This window comes from Nycticebus coucang, chromosome 7 (genome assembly GCF_027406575.1).
Source record: "Nycticebus coucang isolate mNycCou1 chromosome 7, mNycCou1.pri, whole genome shotgun sequence".
NCBI classification, from domain to species: domain Eukaryota; kingdom Metazoa; phylum Chordata; class Mammalia; order Primates; family Lorisidae; genus Nycticebus; species Nycticebus coucang.
In genome coordinates, this window is record NC_069786.1 from 111049667 (window position 1) to 111073519 (window position 23853).

Genomic DNA, 23853 nt, shown 5'->3' on the forward strand with positions numbered 1-23853 from the left:
CTTCTTTCTCTAGGTTCCCAGTTCGAACACATGTCTACAATTTGCCACTGCTGGTTCCCACACTCAGAGAGCTCTAACTGAGGCCGCATGGTAATAGCTTATTTCACTACCACTGAGCTGTCATTATATGCAGTCTTGATGTTTCTACAGACATCAGGATTTAGCTCCATTGTGACTCACTGCATAGCTGACAAATATTCAGTTTCCACATAGGTAATACATTTAGATTACAGTCATACTGGCAGAATATAGTGTTTCAGATCCTCATTCACTTTTCGGATTGGGATATGAGAGAGAGAGCTTGGGAGGACATTCATGGTGTAGCCATTCTGACTTCCTTGGGTCGTCAGCTAGTGGCTGCTGTGTGTTCAGGAAACTGGGACACCGTCTTCATTGTCCAACTGACCAAGCTGGGTAGCTGGTGATGGCCTTGCTCTTATAAAACATTTCTGAGTCATGGCTGACTGTGACCCTGAACTCTTGGTCTAAAGGAATGCTCCCACCTCTGTGGCACCTGGGGCTACAGACACACACCATCACACCCAGCCTGAATCTACTTAGCTAGCATTGTTTTTAATTTCTGGAGAAGTAAAATAACTTACAGAAATATATTTTAGAGAGGAAAAAAAAATACATTTCTGAATAGGCAAACCTAAAGTGGTACTTATCCAATTAGCAGAAATCATTTGGACACATATAACTGATGCATCCAACTTCATTAAATATATACTCAACTTATATGCAAATTATTTATACTTTTAATCGTCCTGTGGAGTTTACCATCCTGTGTCCCATCTTTACAAATCTCTCTCTCCCCTGCTAAGTTACACCGTCCTCATCTCAGATGTTAACTACCTCACTACTACTAACTTTAATTTCATAGATACTAAGTTGTTCGATGTTAAGCTATCTTAAACTTCTTAGGAACATGATTTGGCAGTTTTCTAATCTTTTCTCCTTTTTTTGTTAGTGAATAGATTTGAGAAACAGCTATTTCCTCAGAATCTTTAAAATTGTTCCCTTCTGATTTTAGCATGATTTCAAAGGTCTTATGTCTTGAAACGTGGGAGAGAAATAACTCAATTGCAAACGGGCCTAATATTGTGGCCTTTCATTAAATGTATCTTCCCCTTCCAGAATAAAATCAGGAAGGCTTCATGATCTTCCTACTTCTATTAGTCCTTACCAAAAAGGCCTGCTTTTGAGGTTCTGTGACACTTTGGGCTTTTGTTTCAAATTTAGAGGAAGCTCACACTGGGTATTCTGCTTGTTTTGGCCACTTATTCTAGACATCACCTATTGCTGCAGTGATCTGATTTCTATGGCAACTAGCCTCATAAAGACTCCCCTCTTCTCTAAGAAGGTATTAATTGAGTTTTCCATGCTCTTTGTATGCTTATTTATTAATGCTGCTATTCTTTTATAGGAGAAGAAACTGCAAATCAAACATTTATGCCTTATTTCAACCCAGTTTGGTTTGCAATATAGTGAGTAAACGTGCCTTGAAATCTTGGGCATTTGATGACAGATTTCCCAGTTTCCGGGCTCACCATATACTGTAACTTAATTTGATGTTTTCCTGGCCATTCTTATGAACAATGGGTGGGGGGAGTTAGAAGACTGGATCTATGTCCTGAATCATCTTAGTCAGAACCCCATACTTATATTTAGTAGATGGTTAAAATTGACCTTTAAGGCCATTTTCACTCTTGAGTTTTAATGTAAGCAAATTTTTCCCTGCTGCTATTTCCATAGGCAAGAAGTTTCTCAGGTCAAATGGATGCTGTCAAAATAATGACTCCAGGAACTGTTAAATGTCATGAAGAGCTAACATTTTGCCTCTAGTTAAACCAAGAATCATTCAACCGTATCTAAGCTGTAAAGAAATATTAACTTGTATGACCTAAACTTGCTGATTGATGGTCTGATTAAATTACAGAGGAAATCTTGGCAAGTTATTGTAGTTTGTAGAAAATTTTGTTGCTGCACAAGTATGAGCAGAACTCACAGTTCTTACCTTAGAAAGGCAATATAATATATCTGAAGGCATTCTAATTGAAAGAATAGAAAGACATTTAGCCCCCAGGTCAGGAGTTTCCATTCCATGTCTACAAAGTATTCTGATATAAATGTGTATTAGGGCCATGTTCCTATGAGTAAACTAGCTTATGGCGTGGCATTATATTTATTTTCAACTCCAAAGAATATATCAAAAACAGCAAAGTCTGTCATAGAGTGATCAATAGCCTTTATAAAGATAATACCATGACATTATCCTTAGGTATAATAACTGCTGCAGAGCCAGTAAGCAATAGACAGGCATTAGTAAAATATTAAATATTCCATTGTTTTAATTTTATTATCATCCTGTCACAGAAGCAAATGTTTTTCTTTGTTTTTCTTTTGTTTCAAATTTAATTTTTAAGTTTCAGAATATTACAGAGGTATAAATGTATGATGACATGGATTACTTTTGTAAGTGTGCCCATCACCCTGTACCCATTAAATATTTTTTCACCATCCCTCTCTTGCCTCCCTACCTGCTTGTTTTCCATTTAGTTTTACGTCCATCTGTACACATGAGTACTGATCAACTAGTTCCAATTTTACAGTGAGTATATGTGGTGTTTGTTTTTCCATTCTTTTTTTTTTTTTAGTTCAATGTACTTTAGTCCAAAAGGAATGCAAAAGATGGTGGCTTGGACCATTGATTTTAGCCATTCTTTTCTAATACATCCAGTAAAAGGCTACATGTTTCTTTTCAAGCACTATTTTAGCTGCATTTCATACATTTTGACATGTCTTTGGGTTTTTGTTTTTTTTTTAATTTTTTTTAACCATATACTGGTTTTATATACATACCATTTGACAGATTTTCATCACACTAGTTAACATAGTCTTCCTGGCTTTTTCTTATTTATATAAATGTTTTTCCATTTTTTTAGATACTTTACTTGGAATAATGGTCTCCAGTTCTATCCAAATTGTTACAGAAGGCCTGCCTTACTGCATCCTTCTTCATGATTGAGTCTAACACTAATTCCATGGTGTGTGTGTGTGTGTATACACACAATACATTTTGTTAATCCATTCATGAATCGGTGGGCACTTATGTTGATTCCCCATCTTTGCGATTATGAGTTGTGCTGCAATAAACATTTGAGTGCAAGTGTCTTTTTGATAAAATGGCTTCTTTTCCTTTAGGTAAATACCAAGTAATGGGATTGCTGAATCAAATTGCTGGTCTGCTTTTATTTCTTAGAGGGATCTCCCTATTGTTTTCCATAGAGGCTGTACTAGTTTGCAGTCCCACCAATAGTGTATCAGTGTTCCTTTTTCTCTGCATTCATGCCAGCATCTATAATTTTGGGACTTTTTGATAAAAGTCATTCTCACCGGAGTTAGGTGGTGTTTCATTATGGTTTTGATTTGCATTTCCTTGATGAATAGTGACAATGACCATTTTTTCATATGTTTGTTTACCATTAGTGTATCTTCTTTTGAAAAGCTTCTGTTCATTAAAAGCTTTTTAATGGGGTTGTTTGATTTTTTTTCTTACTGATTTGCTTCAGTTCTTTGTAGATTCTGGTTATTAGCTCTTTATCAGATGTATAGCATGTGACTCTTTTCTCCTATTCTGTAGGCTATTAGCTCTGTTGTTTGTTTCCTTGGGTGTGCAGAAGCTTTTTAATTTAATCAAGTTCCATTTATTTATTTTTGTTGCTGGCATGATTGCCATTGGGTCTTCCTCATAAACTCTTTGTCTACATCCATATCTAGGAGAGTTTTTCTAACATTTTCTTCTAGAATTTTTATGGTTAGATTTAAGTTTTCTATCTACCTTGAATTAATATCTATGGAGACATGGATCTATTTCAGTCTTCTACATGTGACTATTCAATTTTCCTGTGCCATTTATTGAGTAGAGATTCTTTTCCTCAATGGGTGTTGTTTTTTGCTTTGTCAAAGATCAGTTGGCTGGGTATGGATGGTGTTATATCAAGGTTCTCTGTTATGGTCCACTGGTTTATGCATCTATTTTGGAGCCAATACCATGCTGTTTTGTTACTATAGCCATGTAGTATAGTATAGCTTAAAGTTTGGTAAAGTGATTCCTTCAGATTTTTTCCTTTTGATTAAGGTTCTTCTGGCTATTCAGGCTCTTTTCTGGTTCCAAATGAAGTGTAGAATTATTTTTTACAGATCATCAAAGCAGGCATTGGTATGTTCTTGCACTGAATCTGTAGACCACTTCTCACTATCTTGTTCTGGGTAGAGTGCAGTGGCAACATTGGAGCTCATTGCATCCTCAAACTCCTGAGCTCAAGCGATCCTCCTGCCTCAGCCTTCAGAGTAGCTGGGACTCCAAGTACATGTCAGGACATCTAGGTAATTTTTCTCACTCTTGCTCAGTTTGGTCTCAAACTCTTGAGCTCAAACTGTCCTCTTGCTTTGGCCTCCCAGAGTGGTAGTGCTAATATTACAGCCATGAGCCAACATGCAAGGCCTAAAACCTTTTGTCAAAGAGTATACATTCACAAGTGAAAAACCTTGGCAAAAGCGGGAGCATGTCATAAATTTCACTTAGGACCAATAGAAGAAGGTGAGGTGAAGGGTACATGAAACAACCAAGCAAAAACTGTTACACTAGGTCACATGCAAAATGAGTGTCTTATACCAATCCTTTCAACCATGATTCTTCAACAGAGTTAAACCCTAGAGAATTATTCAGGTGGCACTCTCTCAGTTCTTCAATTCTGGATGGATAGGGGACATTCAATGGGTACACGAGGGCATTACAGCTTAATTCTCTTTCTGGAACCCTGATTGAGAAGGGTGATTGAAGAAAATAAAGATACGTAAAAGATAGTCTCAATAAAAATAGCTCTCAGAATTGGAATTGAGAAACTGTGAGTATTCTGTATGTTCCCTAGTTTTTAATTTGAAAGCCTGGATTTCTAATATAAGAAATATAGGTGAAGGAATAGATTTGTGGACAATTTTATGATTTTATTTTGGGTTTACTGAATTTAAAATGTCTATGGAACATTCAGGTAATAGATATTTAGCATATATTATCTAACTACTGACACAATAATGTTGCATAATAAACAACCCCAGACTTTTTAGCGTAATACAATAATTATTTATTTAGTTCTATAGGTCAACACTACAGATTGGTCTTACCTGGGAACATCGTCCGGTCTGAGTTGGGTTCCTTTATACATCTGTTTTCAGACCAAGTCAACATCTTCTACATTTCTCAGCCGCTACACACTTCTTACACCCTTCTCACAGGCTGTGCTTGGTGTTCTCACAGTGAGGCTCAGGTGCAGGCATGAGCAAGTCAAACTATGTCAGAGAACAAGTAGAAGTGTGTGAGTTCTCTTGATGACCAGGCTGGCAACTGACATAACATCACGTTCCCCTCATTCTATTGGCCAAAGTCCAGAGAAAGAGAATGTGAGGATTATACAGCTATAAGGTTAAACGCTTTTGTGTGTGGAATAAATGGGGAATTAAAACCATTTTTAAATTCTATAATTTTATATGGGGCAAGTGGAAATAACCATATATCAAGATTTGCCCAGAAAAGTCCAAGTTTATTCTCATCATCCTAATAGAAATATTAAGATCACTCCTCGTCACTCCAAAAAGAATCCCAATTTGAGTGGTAATTTTTATGGGAGCTCTACACTTAGGGAGAAATAAAACTGAAATGATGAACTCATTGACACAGAATTTGCAAAGTGAGCAGGAGAGTTTGGTTAAGATTAGAGAGAGAGAAAGCTGCGTGAAAGAGGGCTGACAACAAGGTTAACACCATCAAGGCATGAAATAAGATGTGAAATGGATGTGTCTGCTATGTGTATAAACCAGAAATGTCTTTGGTGAACATAGTGAGAGGTTTCAGAAGGATGGTTTCAGTGAATTAAAGAGTCGACTCTGATTCTTACTTTCTCAGGGATTCAACATTGAAACTTTACTTCAGCTGTTCAGGGTCTCATTTTTAAAACAAAAGGGGCTGGATACAGAAGAATTGAGATCCTCTGAGTGTGAGCAGTCTCGGGTTCAGAATACTAAACACACGTGGCAGATTAAAACTTAATGTATAAGAACCGAGACCCATAGCTTGTATTTCTTCCCTATCCATCATCCTGACACAAAATAAAAATGGTCTGATGTATGTTCATTAGGAATTATTCTAATTTTACTTTATTATGACTTTAAATTCATTTTTCTCCATGTATAATGTCTTCGATTGACATAAAACTCAATACGACCTACTGTAGCTACATTAAATATTAACCAGAACATTATTTTGAAACATTTGGGAAGCTGTGATCTTAGCCTGATCCCAAACTTTACTGAGCATATTAAACACAACAGCTTTTAGGCTTGCCAAGATATTTTTGACAATTGTCCTAATTTTGATGAAGCAAATAAGAAAATGTCAGTTTTCCAGTAGAGAATTTACTGTAAAAAGCTTTGCAGATTTGAGATTGTGTGTTTCCAACTAGGAGCAGGTGTAGCCATTTATGGCAATAAATGACATTAAACTTTTTTGAATAAAAAAAATCCACTTTTGAAATGTAGAAAAATAGCTTTCAGTAATTTGAAACTTCAAAGGTAACTAATTGGCTAATACATTTTATGTCAGAAAATCTAATATTGAGTTTTCAACTAAAACAAATAAATAAATAAGAAAAATATAGTTAAAATAAAAAGAAAAAAACTCAGAATCTTCACATAGTTGCATCTTTTTCCTGACTGCTACTTATACATTGTAAATCTGTTTGGTGTGAATGAGCATCACATTCCCTTTGGGGTTCTTCAATTTCATTTATTTTATCAATAAAAAGAGACTTCCTATGGAGAAGGTAATACATTACATATAAATGAAATATAAGAGATTACACCAGTAGCTGTGCTTTTACTTTGACTAATCCAATGGCTTTCTTTTACTTTGACTAATCCAATGGCTTTAGCCAGATATCTTAATGTCAAAAGCATTGTAAGTCTGGCAAAATGAAATCAATAACAATGTATTGGATTTGAGTTCTGACTTCTGCTAGTGCTATAGTTTATTTCCAGAACAACTAAGAAATTTTGAGTACTAAATTTAGCATGTCCAAATGATATTATTTTCATGTACTTGTATGGCTTGGGGTGAAGAATTCACAGAGTTAGAAAATAAACTAGAGGCCTGATGCAAATTAGTTCATTGGTGAATGGTGCAGTTCTGTTGAGGGATATCTGATCTACTAAGATTTGGTAAACTCAAGTGATATCTGTGCCATTTTCTTAGAATTTATTAGAAATGTGATTAAGGACCAGTTGGGGACCGGTGTTGCCCTAGCTACTCTACTGAATTTATGATAGAACAGATGGTGCTCCCAGAAAAACCAACAAAGCATTTTAGTGATTGTAGAATTTGTGTCAGAAAATTCAAGGACTTAATTATACAGGTGTTGTTACCATTACTTCTTTCTTTTATCTATACTTGTGGGGATAGTGGGACAGAAGAGGTAAGCAGCTAGATTTAAATATAATTTAAATTAATGAAATTTGAATTTCTGAAAAGTGATGACATAAACTAAAATAGTTGGATTCACTGGTAGGAATATAATATAGCTCAGAATATTATAGGCAGCCTTAATCACCTCAGGGCAAACTGATCTCATCAAGAAAAACTTTACCCTGAACGTGAAGCTAGTTATTAGAAAAATGGAATCTGAAACACTTAACACATTCAGCTATATGACAGAAAGTAAATCTATGGATATGGTATTTTGTGAATGATCTTTTAAATAAAAGAAAACCTTACATAATAAAAAAAAAGAAAAGAAAAATGGAATCTGTTCTAAAAGGAAAAACAGAAATTTGGAGATAAAACATTACAAGTAATCAGTCAAGGGATAAGAAGGAGTGTCCAATACCTCTAGGAATAGAAACTAAGCAAAGTGAATCTCATATTTTAATGTGTGGAAATACACACAATCTTATATTTATTACCAAATTTAAAGACACAGGATGTGAGAATAGAATAGAATATTGGGCATATATGTGATATATAAGAGAAAGAGACCAGCTATGGTTTGGGATAAAGTGGATATTCAGCTTCGTAGGACTCTGTGTAATGTAAGGTGGAAGGGGCATGGAGAAGAATATCTGAGTGGTAAGGACACAATGGTTCTCCTCTTTTACTCTAAACACCACTGAGTGAAAGAGAGATTATTTGAATTATGAATAATGCCCAGGCTTTTATAACTTCAATGAGGGGAAGTTTTAGTTAAGTGGAAGAAAATGATCTCAATAAATGGAAAATTTTCCAACAGAGCTACTCAAAACCAAAGGTAGTAAGTTTCCTCTTATTAGAATTTAGGTGATGAAATTATAGAATTGATACAATATTAGTAGAAATAATTAAAATAAGGGATGGATGATTAGATTAAATGTATTTAAAGGCTCTGCCATGCTTAAGATTCTAAAATTCTGTGATACATAAATTCACTTTCACTATGTATTCAAATTTCATTATATCAATAATGTTTTAAATTATGGAAAATATCTAATTTTATGCCAGAGAAAAAGGCATTGTTGCTTATGGAATGGTAAAGGTACCCTGCTTGTATCTATTTATGAGACTTCAGAGAGTGTGGCTTTGGCATTTATTGATGGTAAATCTGAGCCCTGCATTGAGTTCTCCTTCCCATTCAATGAAAGTTTTTTTCTATTTCCACCTTCCAGATGAGGTGTAGAGAACAATTATTCAGCAAATGTTGTTCTTAATTACACTTATATCTTTCACAAGTTTGCAAAAAGCAATTTTCTTCACTATCCTTGATTTGATGCAGCTTTGTGCAATAACTCTTGCTACCAAGGCAGAGGTTGCTAAGAATGTATTCCATTCCATATTTAGTCAGAAGTTACAGGTGATGAAAAATTTATTGTGCCTCTGTTGGCCTAGAATATATTTTCAAATCAATCGTCCTAAGACTTGAACTCAGCATCACACTCACGTATTTTCATTGCCATGTACTTCTTAAATTCAGAAAACAGTACGTTGAAAATTTTTGCAATTTAGGCTTTTTCTTGACTCAGCTCAGAGGTCAAAAAAGGTGGAGAAGCAGAAGCATCACAGGGGGCTTTTCCCTGGAATAAGGGCAAGTCCGCATTCATTACAGTTCAGACTTGGAAAAATCCTTTAGCTAAGTAAAAAAGACAAGTATGAGATGGAGACCTTGCCCTGAGAATCATTTACCAACATATGGGAATGGTTGTGATTATATAAAACACAGACATCAAAATAATTAAGTTCAATAATTAAGTGCAAGCTTATAGTAGAAGTTGTTATCAATTCTCTAACATAGTTTCTGGCCTCTGCTTACAACAAACCTGATCTACATCATCCTCTAGAGTTATCATTCTACAATTAATATCTGATTATCTCACCAACTCCTTAAAACCCTTAGTCTCACATCATAGACTACCAATTAAAACTCCTTAGGATTTCAGGAAAGCCTTTTTATTATTTGACTATTGCTTTTCTATTTATACTATTTTTTTCCATTACTCATCTCTTCTTGAATGTAAAACATTTAAACTTGTCTGAATATATCACAATTTTTACATACTAAGCAATCATACTTTTCATCTTCTATTTTTACATTGTAAATACCTGCTTATATGTATAGATTTTGTTCAGATGTGTTCATCTTTTTAAAGCCTCATGATCACCTTCTAAGCATAGAAAACTGATTTAGCCTCTCCTCTAAATGGATGAGCATATAGGATATGACAATTATAATACTTTTGAAAATATTATAATTAATTGGTTATATATTTGCATAACCTTTTAGACCATGACATCCTTGAGTGCAGAGTTTATTTTTCATCATATATACTTAAAACACAGTATAGTATATTTTGTTAATTTTAAAATTACATTTTATATCTTTCATTTTCCAAAGGAAGGAATTAAGAGCACATAGAAATGTAAGTGTTTTTAAAGAAATAATTGAAGTGAAAGATAACATAGGATAGCTAAAATAAGGTAAAGCCAGCATTTAAGTTTATCTATGAAATGTATGTACGCTGCCTTAAATATTTTCTATTAAATGTTGGCAACATGAATATTCATTAATTAATAAAATATATAGCATATATTGTTTGAAATCGCTAGAGGAGGGCTTCAATTTTGGGCCTGTGCAGTTAAGCAACCACCAAAAAGAAGGAAACCTAGTTAGCTATGTGATTCCCATTGTCCATAAGGGAAGTTATCGCAGGCTGGTCAGCAGCTGCACGACTCAAGCCAGGAAGACCTGAAAGGACAGGGTGTCCATACGGTTCATGTGCAAAATGGACACCCTGTATTTCACCACTAGGTCTATATTAAGAGTATATGATACTCTTATGTAATATATAATCTACTGAACAATGACTTCAACAATAGCCTTTTGGTAATACACATAGGATTGTGCCTTATAACACATTGCAAGGCAGTGGAACAATACCACCAGTAACTCAGTAAAAGCAATTGTGTGGTAGTGAATGGGAAGTGGAAAAGCTGATCTTTGACTATACAGCCTTTTCACCCTCACATTTAATCCAAAGAAAACAATGTAGGCTAGGTGCAGTGGCTCACGCCTGTAATCCTAGAACTCTGGGAGGCTAAGCCTGGTGGATTGCTTGAGCTCAGGAGTTGGAGACCAGCCTGAGCAAGAGTTAGATCACGTCTCTACTAAAAATAGTAAAACTTGCCAGGTATTGTGGCAGGTGCATGTAATCCCAGCTACTCAATAGACTGAGGAAAGAGGATGGCTTGAGCCCAGGAGTTTGATGTTGCTGTCAGCTATGAGGGCACTCTAGCCTGGGAGGCAAGAGTTTCCTTTTTTTGAGACTAAGTCTCAAAACCCCACAAAAGCAAAATAAAAAAGTGTAAAAATGTGCAGATGTATGTAATTTATGTGTAAATCATGAATGTTTAAGAGGAATTGAAAAATCCCATGAATTAAAAACACAATAATCTAATTATATCACAGAATAGGTTGGAAAAGACCCAAGCACCAGAGACATTGAGTTAAAGAAATTTCTTCAGTTATGTAAGCAGACTCAATGGTGTGCAGGGCCAAGGTGGGAGATTGAGAAGGTCTGGTGTACATTCCTGGTTGGAATGAAAATGAGATAACTCCTAGAGGTTTATGAAAAGAGGAGGCAAGAGCTGGCTGTTAACTTTCTAGGAGACCCAGAGAAATGCTAATTTTCTTTTTTTTATTTTTAAACATTTTGGGTCTATAATGCTACATAGTTCTATATCTTCATAGGATGCATGTGATATTTTGATACAGGCATATTATGTGTTAATTAATCAATGGGTAATGGGGATATCCATTACCTCAGGCATTTTTTTTATTGCTTTGTATTAGGAACATTTCATTTTTACTCTTAAGTTATTTTAAAATATATTCTAACCTCCTGTTAATCATAGTTACTTTGTGATGTTATTAAATATTGTTTAGTCTATCTATTTAACTGTAGTTTTGTACCTACTGACCATCCCCACTACCATTCCCAGCCTCTGATAACCATCATTCTACTCACTGTCTCCATGAGATCAATTGTTTTAATGTTTAGCTTCCACATATGAGTGAGAAAAAGTGAGATCTGTCTTTTTGTGCTTGGCTTATTGCACTTAACATAATGTTCTTCAGTACATTTGAAATCTATCTATATTATTGTAAGTGACAGGATTTCATTTTTTTATGGCTATATAATATTCCATTGTGTATATGTACCACAATTTCTTTTTGCATTCATTTGCTGATAGATACTCAGGTTGATTCCAAACCAGGGCTATTGTGATTACCAATAAACATGGTAGTATAGATAGCTTCTCAATGTACTGATTTCCCCTCCTATGCATTGTATACCCAGCAGTGGGATTGCTGGGTCATATGATAGTTCTATTTTTTAGGACCCTCTGTACTGTTTTCCATAGTGGTTGCACTAATTTACATTCCCACCAACAGTATAGAAGGATTCCTTTTTCTCTATATCAACTTCAGCACTTGTTAGATTGCCTCTTTTTGATAAAAGCCATATTAAAGGGAGTGAGATAATACTTTATTGTACATTTGATTTTCTGAGACTAATGATGTTGAACATTTTTTCATATACCTGTTGTATATCTTCTTTTCAGAAATGTCTATTCAGATCCTTCACCCATTTTTAAATTGGGTTATTTTATTTTTTCCTGTTGAGTTGTTGGAATTATTTGTATATTATAGTTATTAATCCTTTGTCAGATGGGTAGTTTACAAATATTTTCTCCCATTCTTTGGGTTGTCTCTTCACTTTGTTGATTGTTTCCTTTGCTGTAAAAAAAAACTTTTCAATTTCGTGTGATCCCACCTATCCAGTTTTGCTTTGGTTGCTTATGCTTTGAGTATCTTACTCAAGAGGTGCTTGCCTAGGTCAATATCTTGAAGTGTTTCCCCAATTATCTTACTCAGGAAGTCCTTGCCCAGGTCAGTGACTTACTCAAGAAGTCCTTGCCCAGCTCAATGTCTTACTCAAGAAGTCCCTGCCCAGGTCAATGTCTTACTTAAGAAGTCCTTGCCCAGGTCAATATCCTGAAGTGTTTCCCCAATATTTTCTTTTAGTGTACATAGTTTCAAGTTCAGATCTTTAATCCATTTTGATTTAATTTTTTGTTTATGGCTAGAGATAAGGGTCTAGTTTCATTCTTATACATTTGGATATCTAATTTATCCACCCCCATTTACTGAAGAGATTATCTTTCCCCCACCATATGTTCTTGGCACCTTTGTTGAAGAAACATTCACTATAGATGTGTGTATTTATTCCTGCACTCTCTATTCTGTTCCATTGCTTTCTGTGTCCATTTGAACCCCAGTTCTATACTCTTTTGGTTACTGTAGCTCTGTAGTGTAATTTGAAGGCATGTAATCTAATTCCTCCAATCTGTTCTTTTGGCTCAGGGTGGCTTTGGCTATGTAGGGTCTTTTTTGGTTACATACAAATTTGGGGGTTATTTTTTTCTATTTTTGTGAAGAATTTCATTGGTATGTTGATCGCAGCTGTGTTCTCTAGATTGCTTTAAGTAGTATGGATATTTTAATAATATTGATTTTTCCAATCCATAAATATGGACTATCTTTCCATTTTTTGTATCTTTTTCAATTCAATTTATTTCATTAATGTTTTAGAGTTTTCATTACAGAGATCTTTCACTTCTTTGAGGTTAAGTTCATTCATAGGTATTTTATTTTATTCACAGCTATTATAAATGGGATTACTCCCTTGGTTTCTTTTCAGATTGTTTGCTGTTAGCATAAGAGAAATGTTACTGATTTCTTAATGCTCATTTTGTATCCCGCAGTTCTACTGAATTTATTACTAGTTCTAATACTGTATGTATATATATTTCTTTCTTTCTTTCTTTTTTTTTTTTTGGTGAAGTCTTTAGGTTTCTCTAGATATGAAATCATATTGTCTGCAAACAAGGATGATTTGATCTTTTTTTCCAATTTGGATTCCTTTCATTTCTTTTTCTTGTCTAATTGCTCCAGCTAGAACTCCCAGTACAATGTTGAATAACAGTAGTGAAAGTGTGCATTCTTGTCTTGTCTGAGATCTTAATAGGAAAGGTTTTCGATTTTTCCTCATTCAGTATGATACTAGATGGGGGTCTGTCATATATGGCTTTTATTGTGTTGAGGTAAGGTCCTTTTATTCTTAGAAGTTTGACAGTTATTATCATGAAGGAATATAGAATTTTTGAAATAATTTTTGGCATCAATTGAAAGGATCATATGGTTTTGTTAAAATGATGTATCCTTGGGATGAATCTCACTTGATCATGATAGAAAAATCTTTTTAGTGAGTTGTTAAATTTGGTATACTAGTATTTTGTTGCAGATTTTTACATGTATGTTCGTCAGAGATACAGGCCTATAATTTTCAGTTTTTGTGGTATCTATCTGATTTTAGGATCAAGGTGATATACCCTGATGTGGAATGAGTATTTGGGAGTATTCCCTCCTCCTCAATTTTTTTAGGATATTTTAAATAGGGTTGTTATTAGTTCTTCTTTGAATGTTTGGTAGAATTCAGCAGTGAAGCCCTGAGCTTTTCTTTGATGGGAGACTTTTTATTAGTGCTTCTATCTCATTACTTGTTAATGGTTTATGTAAGTTTTGGATTTCCTCCTGGTTCAATCTTGGAAAGTTGTTACGTAATTATTTGTCTAGGAATTTAAACATTTCTTTGAAGTTTTCCAGTTTATGGACATATAGTTGATCATAGTCTTCTCTAATGATCTTGTGGATTCTGCAGTATCAGTTTTGATGTCTCCTTTTTCATGTCTGATTTTATTCATTTGAGTCTTCTCTCCCTTTTTCTTAGTTACTCTGGCTAAAAGTACATCAATTTTGTGTTTAAAAATCATTCTTTTTTTCTTTGAACTTTTATGTATGTTTTGGTTTCAATTTCATTTATTTATGTTCTGTTCTTTATTATTTCTCTCCTTTTACTAATTTTGGGTTTGGTTTATTCTTAACTTGAATAGTTCTTGAGATGCATTGTTAGGTTACTTATTTGAACCTTTACTAGTTTTTCGATGTAGGCATTTATTACTATGAACTTTTCTTTTATTACTTCTTTTGCTGAATCTCAAGGTTTTGATATGTTGTGTTTTATTTTCATTTGTTTTGAGAAATTTTTAAATTTCCTTTGTGAGCTTTTCATTGACCCACTGGCCTCTCAGGAGCAAACCATTTAATGTGCATGTGTTTGTATATTTTCCAGTGTTCTTCTGGTTATTGATTGCCATTGTAGTCAGAGAAAATATTTAGTAAGATTTAACTTTTTTTGAAATTTTTAAGGCTTCTTTTGTGGCTTACAGTATAGTCTATTTCTGAGAATGATCCATGAGCTGAGGAGAAGGATGGATATTCTGTAGCTGTTAGATATATTAAGTCTAACATTTGTTCATTTATTTTCTGTCTGGATGATTTGTCCAGTACTGAAAGTTGAGTGTCTGCAATGATTATTGCATTGTGGTCTATTTCTCTCGTTAGCTCTGAATAACATTTGCTTATGCATCTGGCTGTTCTTGTGTTGGGCACATATATATTTAGAATTAGAATGTCCTCTCATTAATTGACAATTAACCTCTTTATCATTACATAATAATCTTCTTTGTCTCTTTTTATAACTTTTGTTTTGAAATTTATTTTTTCTGATAGTAATATAGCTAAATCTGTGTATGTCTTTATATGTGAAATGGATTTTTTCCTGACAACGTATTGTTGGCTTTTGTTTGTTTTATCCATTAACCCTTCCATGTCTTTTGATTGGAGAATTTGTCCATTTACATTCAATGTTTTTATTGATAGGTAAGGACTTGCCATATTATTATTTGATTTCTGGTTGTTCGGTGGTCATCTATTTCTTTTCTTCTTTCTCTCTTCCTTTGTTCAAAGCAATTTTCACTGGCACTATGTTTTAATTTATTGTTCTTTGATTTTTTGTGTATCCATTGTAGGCTTTTTGAATTTTAGTTTGGCATGAGTCTTGCAACAAAAAAATGTATAACCAGTTATTTTAAACATATCATGACTCTGCTTATAAGCAAACAAATAAGCAAAAAGACAGCTAATGAAATTCTCCCCTTTAACTTCATCATCCATACTGCCTAACTTCTTATTGTTTTTATCTATATCTTTTCATATTATCTTATCTCTCAAAAAGTTGTTATAGTTATTTTTGATAGGTTCATTTTTTAGTCTTCCTACTCAAGATATAAATGGTTTATAATCTGCAATTATTTAGTACTGTCGTATTCTCAACTTGTGTGTTTACTGTTTTCTATGAGTTGAATATTTAATTCCCCTCTTTTCTTGCCTCTAAGGTTTCCACCGAGAAATTTGCTGCAAGGTCTTTTAGAGCTCCTTCATATATTATTATTTTCTTTTCTCTTGCTTTTCTTTTCTTTATCTGTGATGTTTGCAGGCTTGATTATTAAATTTCTTGAGGAAGTCTTATTTAGGTTAAATCTATATGGTATTCTATAGCCTTCGTGTACCTGAATATAAATATTAATATATTTCTCCATGTTTGGAACTTTCTCTGTTATTATTTCTTTGAGTATACTTTCCACCCAAGTCTCTCTCTTACTCTACCACTTTATGGAAAATAAGTCTTAAATTTGCCCTTTTGAGGCTGTTTTCTTGGCCTTAGAATTGTGCTTCATTATTTTTCATTTATGTATTCTTTTTTCTCTCTTCTGACTGTGATTTTCAAATATGCTGTCTACAAGTTTACTGATTCTCTTAGGCTTGTTCAGTTCTATTGATGAGAGAGACTCTAATGAATTTTTCAGTTTGTCATTGAATTATTTAGCTTCATAATTTCTATTTCATATTTTTATCATTTCAATATCTTTGTAAAATATCTCTGATAGATTTGTGAATTTATTTTCTGTGTTTTCTTGAAGTTCATTGGCCTCTTTAAGACTACTGTTAAGAATTCTTTGAAAGAATCTCCATCACTCCAGGATTGGCCACTGATACCTTATTTAGTTTGGTGAGGTCTTGTTTTACTGGATGTTCTTAATGTTTGTGGGTGTCATCAATATCTGAGCATTTTAAAGTTAGGTATTTATTTTAATCTTTACCGTGTGATCTTGTTTCAACTTATTGTTCTTGAGAAGGCTTTCCAGATAGTCAAAGGAAATTAAATGTTGTGATCTAAGTCTTTGGTCTCTGTAGCTATATCAGCACCTTGGGTTTCTCACATACTGTAATACTATGACTCTTGTATACTCCTTGTGGTATTTCCTTGATGGACTTGGGGAAGATATGAGAAGATTCCCAATGTTACAATGTCTTTCACTCTCTTCTCATACTTTTTGTGGTGGCCTGCTGGAGTTGGGAGAGAAGTTACATGGGCACTTCCTTGTGGCCACCAGCACCAGGTCATACTTGAAGCCAGCCCAGTCTAACCCAACGCTTATGGTGACAACTGTCTTGCTACCCCTGATGTTTATTCAAAGATCAAGGGCTCTTTTTTTTAGTAGGTGGTGAATTTTGCTGTGACTGGGTGCTTCCATTCAGGGCAGGATGTTTCCTTCTGGCCCAGTGTGGGTCTAGAATACTGTAACTAAGGTCTTGACTCAGGGTCTTCAGGAATCTGCTTGGTACTATCCCTTACTGGGCCTGATCTAGTACCCATTAAAAAATAAAGTCCTCTGAATTCCTTTGTTTTCTTTCCCCAAGTGGAAGAACTCTCTCTTAAGCTGTACTGCCTGGAATTGGGGAAAGAGGTATTATAGACAGAGACTTTGTCACAGAAGCTGGTGTCTCACTGTGTCACGTGCACTCCATGTCTACTCTGGGCCAACAAAACCAAATAATTTCCCAAGCACCACAGTCTTTGTGGGCTGACTGCCTTACAAATTTAGTACAGGATCCAGGCTGCTTTTTCTCAGCTGGTAGGTAGCTAGCCAGAACTTGGGTTCTGAGCCATAGGGCTTCCCTCTATCTGGGCTGGTCAAAATGCTTCTCCTGTGGGCATTGTGAATTCCTCCTGTCCTGAGTTCCCCTGTACCAGGGTGGTTCTGAATTTTATAACAAAGTCCCATAATCACTTCACTCTCCCTTCTCTAAGCACACAGATTTTCTCTTTACTTGGTGTGCTCACATGGCATTCACAATGTAGCTAATGCAAGATTGTCTTTTCTATATTCTTCAGTGCCTCTTTCCTTGATAGAAGGTTAAAACAGTGCAATCTCTGACAAACTTACTACCATATATTTACATTGGCAGCACTGTACAGACAATTCAGTAAGGTTTCACTTGATATATCAGTGTCTCACAGTTGTGTTTGTGCTGATGTGTGGCAATGTCTTGCTGAGTGGTGTTCATTACTGTTGAAATTTTTTGTGCTGTCACAGAAAGTAAGAACTTAAATTAGAGGAGCAAATAAACATTTGTAAAGTTCTTGTTAATCTGGGGAAGAGTGGAAGTGAAATCAGGGAAATATTAGTCCAGGTTTATGTGGATAATATCATGAAAAAAACAGCAGTGTACAAAGGGATTAGATATTTTCTGATGGGTGACATAGCATTAGTGACGAAAACAGGTCAGAGAGGTTAATAACGAGCAGAAATGATGAAAAAATTGCAAAACTTTATCAAATAGTGCATAAAAATTATTGGCTGTGAGAAGCACAGCAGACCAAGTAAACATCAATAGAAAAACAATTAGGAAAATCTTAACTAAAAATCTTGGCCAACTCATAGCTCTTGTCTCACAACAATGCACCAGCTTACACAGCACTATCTGTGAGCAATAAAATAAAAATCCGTGAAGGAGTTTTTAGCCAGAAAACAAATAAATGTATTGGAACACTTCCCCTATTCACCTGATCTGGCCCCTAGTGACATTTTTATTTACCAAAAGATAAAGAAAATATTGAAAGGAAGACATTTTGATGACATTCAGGACCTCCAGGGTAATATAATAACAGCTTTGATGGCTATTTCACAAAAAGAGTTCCAAAATTGATTTAAAGGGTTCACTTGGCACTAGCATCATTGTATAGCTTTCCAGGGGGAGTAGTTCAAAAGTGACCAGGTGATATTCAGCAATGAGGTATGTAGCCCTTTTTCAGGACAAGTTTTTGAACTTCATATAATTGCTTACCTGATTTTTGGTTTTTCTGAGGATACTTGCTTGTGTGGATTGTCTTTGGATTTGGAGTTCATGCAGAGGGACAGTGGCTGGAGATTCTATTCACCTATCTTGCTCTACCCTTCTCTCTTTATTATTTCTCTACACATTTTATTCATAGCCCTATTATATTCTGTACCTTATAGCAACTAGAATCCTTTAGGGCATTTTTATTTATCAGTTTTATCCTCTCATCCCCAGTGATGGCCTTTTAGTTCCCATCATGTCTTAATTTTTTTATTCCCATTATATATTTATTTATTTATTTTTGTTTTTTTGAAAGCTTATATTTGGTTGAATTTTATCTATTTCAGGTTATATTGTGTTTTTGAAATTAATTTAGCCCAGGTCTAAATTTTTATTGTTTTGAGGCAACATTATCCATAGAGCCTAACACAAATCCTCAACCAAACACACACTAACAAAAATGCTAATTTAGTGAATCAATCTAGGAGAATCTAAAAGAATTTATCTTAAAACTGCACTCCAGAAGTTTTTCTATTTAGCTTGAATTACTAACCAATCCAAGTCAGTAATTGTATAGGCCCCTTGAAGATAATAAGATTTATTCATTTAGATATGCCACTTAAAGTGAAAATAACTCAGATCATACAAATACATGCAAATTACTTGCAGAGTGCAGTTCATAAAATAAATTGATCATGAATTACTTTGTAAACCAAATATATTTTTATGTTTTTAAAATAGTGGCAACAAATTGGCTACTTCAAGTGGTGACACAACAGTTAAATTATGGGACTTCTCCAAAGGCGACTGCATTTTGACCTTTGAAGGACACAACCATGCGGTGTGGTCCTGCACGTGGCATTCCTGTGGCAGTTTTGTGGCTTCTGCCTCACTGGATACAACAAGCAAAATCTGGGATGTTAATAGGTAAGAGGCACTAAAAATTATTATTCTCTATGTTAATATATATACATGGGGAAAACTTTTTTTTTTTTTACCTCAATGATAGCGCTAGGGAACATTAAAAGAAATTGTTAATTGATAAGGTTATAGAGAGATACTTAAATAATCTTTGTAAAATCCATTTCTAACTCCATTAATCTTTGTTTATATAATAAGTTCCTTCTAAATAAAGTATCAAGATCAAGGCTGTGTAATAAGATTAGAATTGCTTCATTGGGAAGCTGTTTGTTTTAAGCATAATAGAAACAACAACTTATTTTAAAGAACTTGGTTCTTTAAGTTCTATCTTCCACAGGTTTGCTATTCCTCTGTACTATCAAACTTAACAGCTTAAGAGACATAAATATGATGGAAATAATTATTTGCTTTATGAGTACTTTTTATACACTGTAGCGTTTTTCCCAATTAAATGCAGCTTGGCAATTCACAAATTGTAAGGAATAAGGCAATTTATTGTATGCAAAATCTATACAATATTGTATGGATGTGGACATTTTATGTTTTGTTCTTAACTTAAAACAAACAAACGTTTATATTATCAAAATTCCTATCATTTGTATATTTTTGGATGTTTATTACAGACTGCTAGGTATATAAATATGATATAAAGAGATAAATTTAGCTACTGTCAAATACCCTAATTGCTTCAGCTATGGAATTACAAATTATCCTTAGACTTCTGATCACTTTTATCATTGAGGCAGTGCCCAGATCCTGAATAAGGGATAGAGATGCCTGAAAAGTTAGGAAACAATTGTCACAGATCTACTGTAATTTGTTTTGTAAGAGAAAGATAGACTCACTCTAAAGGCTGAGAGTATTGATTTAGGGTCATGCATAAAACACTCCTTTTTGAATCATGAATAACATATTAAAAAGAGAGGGTAACTAGGTGCTTTCAAAATGTCAACCTATTTTCTGAGAGGATTCAGTGAGAAGATAAGCTAAGTTCTATGTGTAAGCTGATTACCTCCTAAAGACATGTGCCAATTGTTAAGCTCTTTTTTCCCAGCACCAAATGCTCTCTTCTATCCTCTGCTGTTATGATATTGAGGCTGGGACTCTTCAAACCTCATTTCTTGTTTGCCACTGGCCGTCCAGTAGGCTTTTCTAGTAGAGGATTCCTGCAGGAGACCTCAAGCCTGGGTGGGGAGGAAAGAGACTTGCTTGTTCCTACCTCCTTCCTATGTGTTTCTTGTGGACTTGCGGTTACACTATCATCCAGCTATGCTTCATCTCACCAACACAAGTTCATTCTAATCACAGCAGCAGAAACTCATTAGTATTTTTTTCCAACACATAGAGAAATGGTCTCCTCATGCTGTCACCAGAGACATTAGCTCAGCAAATAGGACCCTCCTTCTCAGGAGTCTGTGTCCCCACCCTGCAAGGTCTTCTCTCCAATACCAAGAGACACAGGCCCCATCTCAGAGGGCTGAGTTTCAGCTTTAAAGGCCCCCTCTCCAAGGGTCTAAGTGTCAATAATTCTACCTATTCCCTTTGTTCATTCTATCCTAAGGGTAGATCAAATGAGAGTTTTACATTTATTTCTCTGAGGGATCTCTGTACTGTCTTCCATAGACATACTACCAGCAATGTATAAGCATTTCTTTCTCTCTAAATTAACACTAGAATCTATTGACTTTTTAAAGCCAAAAAAAGAGCCATTCTGAAAGTGGTAGGGTGGTATTTCATGAGAAATTGAATTTTTTTTCCTTCAGCAGCTATTTATGTATCTTTTAGAGTCCTATTTGAAGAACTGAGTTCTAATTTATAATTACACACAGATCAATACTGTGCAGATAGGTCTAAACTAGTGTCTTGCTTTAAAATTTCATGGGTAATGGCAATTGGATTAGTGACTTTGCTTTGGTAAGGTGGGTAGTAGTGGAAGCTGTACTGTGCTGGGTTAGTTTGATACCACATAATTCTTAATAAAAAAAAATTGTATTGGTAGATGCTATTGTTCACCAGAGAAGGAAGAGTTTAGAACGTATTCGTGTCTTTTACCATTCACCTTTCCTTTGAATCCCTGGCTCAGTCTTACATATCCTTTAGTTGATCTTATATCTCTAGCCCTGTGACCATTTCTGAATTAGACAGTACTTGGCAAGACCATCCATTTAGTCCTTACTAAAAAGTTGGATCACTGTGAAGCATAATCAGTATAAAAAATTTGGATTGAGAGGGCGGCTCCTGTGTCTCAGTAGATAGGGCACCGGCCCCATTTACCGAGGGTGGTGGGTTTGAACCGAGCTCCGGCCAAACTGAAACAAACAAAAAATTCGAATTGAGGTTTATATTTACAAAGTTCTAATTAGAATCTATGAACAATATCTGTGGCACTTATTGTTTCTGTGGGTAATTAATAGTGGCACTTTGATGATCTTCTGAGTGATCATATATGTAAAGTAGAAATTTTGATCTATTATAGTTAATGATCACTGATTTCTACCTTGATTTTCAATTTTTAAATATATTCTTTAAGGTTAAGTCCTAAAGCATACATGCACACTTGAACATGCACCCACACACACACACACACACACACACACACACACACACACTCCAGTGTAAGCTAAGTGGAAAGTGTTTGGTACATAGTGGTTTATTTATATAAATGAATAAAGAGTGAATCAACAGCACATAAGAAAAAATATTTGAAGTGTTCTCTCTGCCACATCTAATCCAAACTATAATAATTGTGCTTTTCTTATCATATACAAATCTGTAAAATGATGAAAATTGGATTGAAAAATCAGAAAAGATCTCAGTCAGCTATAAAAAATAATTTGTGTTTCTTCAGAGGCATTTGTGTGTAGCATTAATCAATAAGTGTTCATGAAATGACTTTTAACAGTGCTGGGCTATGTAGAGACATAAGAAAATTCTCAGACTCAATCACTGCCCTCAATGATATTACAAGTAACTTAAAACTACAGCAATTTTGAAGCAGTTAGAGGATATGCAATGCATTTGCTGTTCATATATCAGATCAGGTATTCTGGTTGACTCCCGGCTTTTCTTACAAGGTAGCTGGTATTTGGCTGTTATATCACAGTCACTCTGATATTTGGAAGGTAGACCATGTGCCTGCTTAGCTTGTAGCTTGAGGGAAAAAGGGTTGGAAACAGTCAAAATGTTACTGAGTACAGCCAGTTCTGGGTTACAAATGAGATAGGTTCTGTAGGTTTGTTCTTAAGTTGAGCTTATATATAAGTTAAGACAGGTTCCTATTCCCTGTAATAGCCTCCATTTGTAAGTACAAGTTGTGTGTAGTCAGATGTTTGTAACTTAGGGACTTGCTCACTGATTTAAAAAAGTATTATACAGGCAAGAACTGAGTGGTTTTTAACAACAAAGGATGAAACAGAGAGACTTGTAAAATTCAACAGTTTCCAGACCCCAAAAGGTGTGAGATAAGTTGGATATCCTTATATCAATTTACATTGTTTTACATGCCCTTGAGATTACAAAGAGAGAGAAAAATAAAGCAGGTTTAATAACCATGCTTACTTAGTGATTATTGCTGTATCACATTGTCAAGAAGCAAATATATCAAAAACCTACCAAGTTTTTGGAAGAATTATATTACTCAGGAATCCAAGAGCCTTTGAGGTCCCAAACCTGCATCCAAAGGAAGTGGACTCCTGTTGTTACAAAGTTCACAGGGAAAGTGTAGACCACAGCACTCAGTTCAAAAATGGCCACAGAGGATAATGGACAAGAAAGAACCTGCCGTGGAACAAAGCCAAACACCACAAAGAATAATGGGCAAAGAAGCTCCTCTTGGAGAAAGAGCCATGGTCCAGTCAAGGAGCTTTCTTCAGAACTACAGCAAATTTCCTCATGATGCCTGCCTAGGACTCTGTCGTCAGCCATGGTCCAGTCAAGGAGCTTTCCTCAGAACTATAGCAAAGTTCCTCATGATGCCTGCCTAGGACTCTGTCATCAGCCATGGTCCAGCCAAGGAGCTTTCTTCAGAACTATAGCAAAGTTCCTCATGATGCCTGCCTAGGACTCTGTCATCAGCCATGGTCCAGCCAAGGAGCTTTCTTCAGAACTATAGCAAAGTTCCTCATGATGCCTGCCTAGGACTCTGTCATCAGCCATGGTCCAGTCAAGGAGCTTTCTTCAGAACTACAGCAAAGTTCCTCATGATGCC

At 35.0% G+C, this 23853-nt stretch overlaps 1 protein-coding gene across 1 annotated transcript in view; it reads left to right on the forward strand.

The window, feature by feature from the left end:
* SPAG16 (sperm associated antigen 16) overlaps positions 1-23853 on the forward strand; it is a 996461-nt gene that overhangs the window by 480553 nt on the left and 492055 nt on the right. The window contains exon 12 of the mRNA XM_053597632.1: positions 19467-19652. Coding sequence (XP_053453607.1) covers positions 19467-19652 — 186 coding nt within the window. The remainder of the gene's footprint in view (positions 1-19466; positions 19653-23853) is intronic.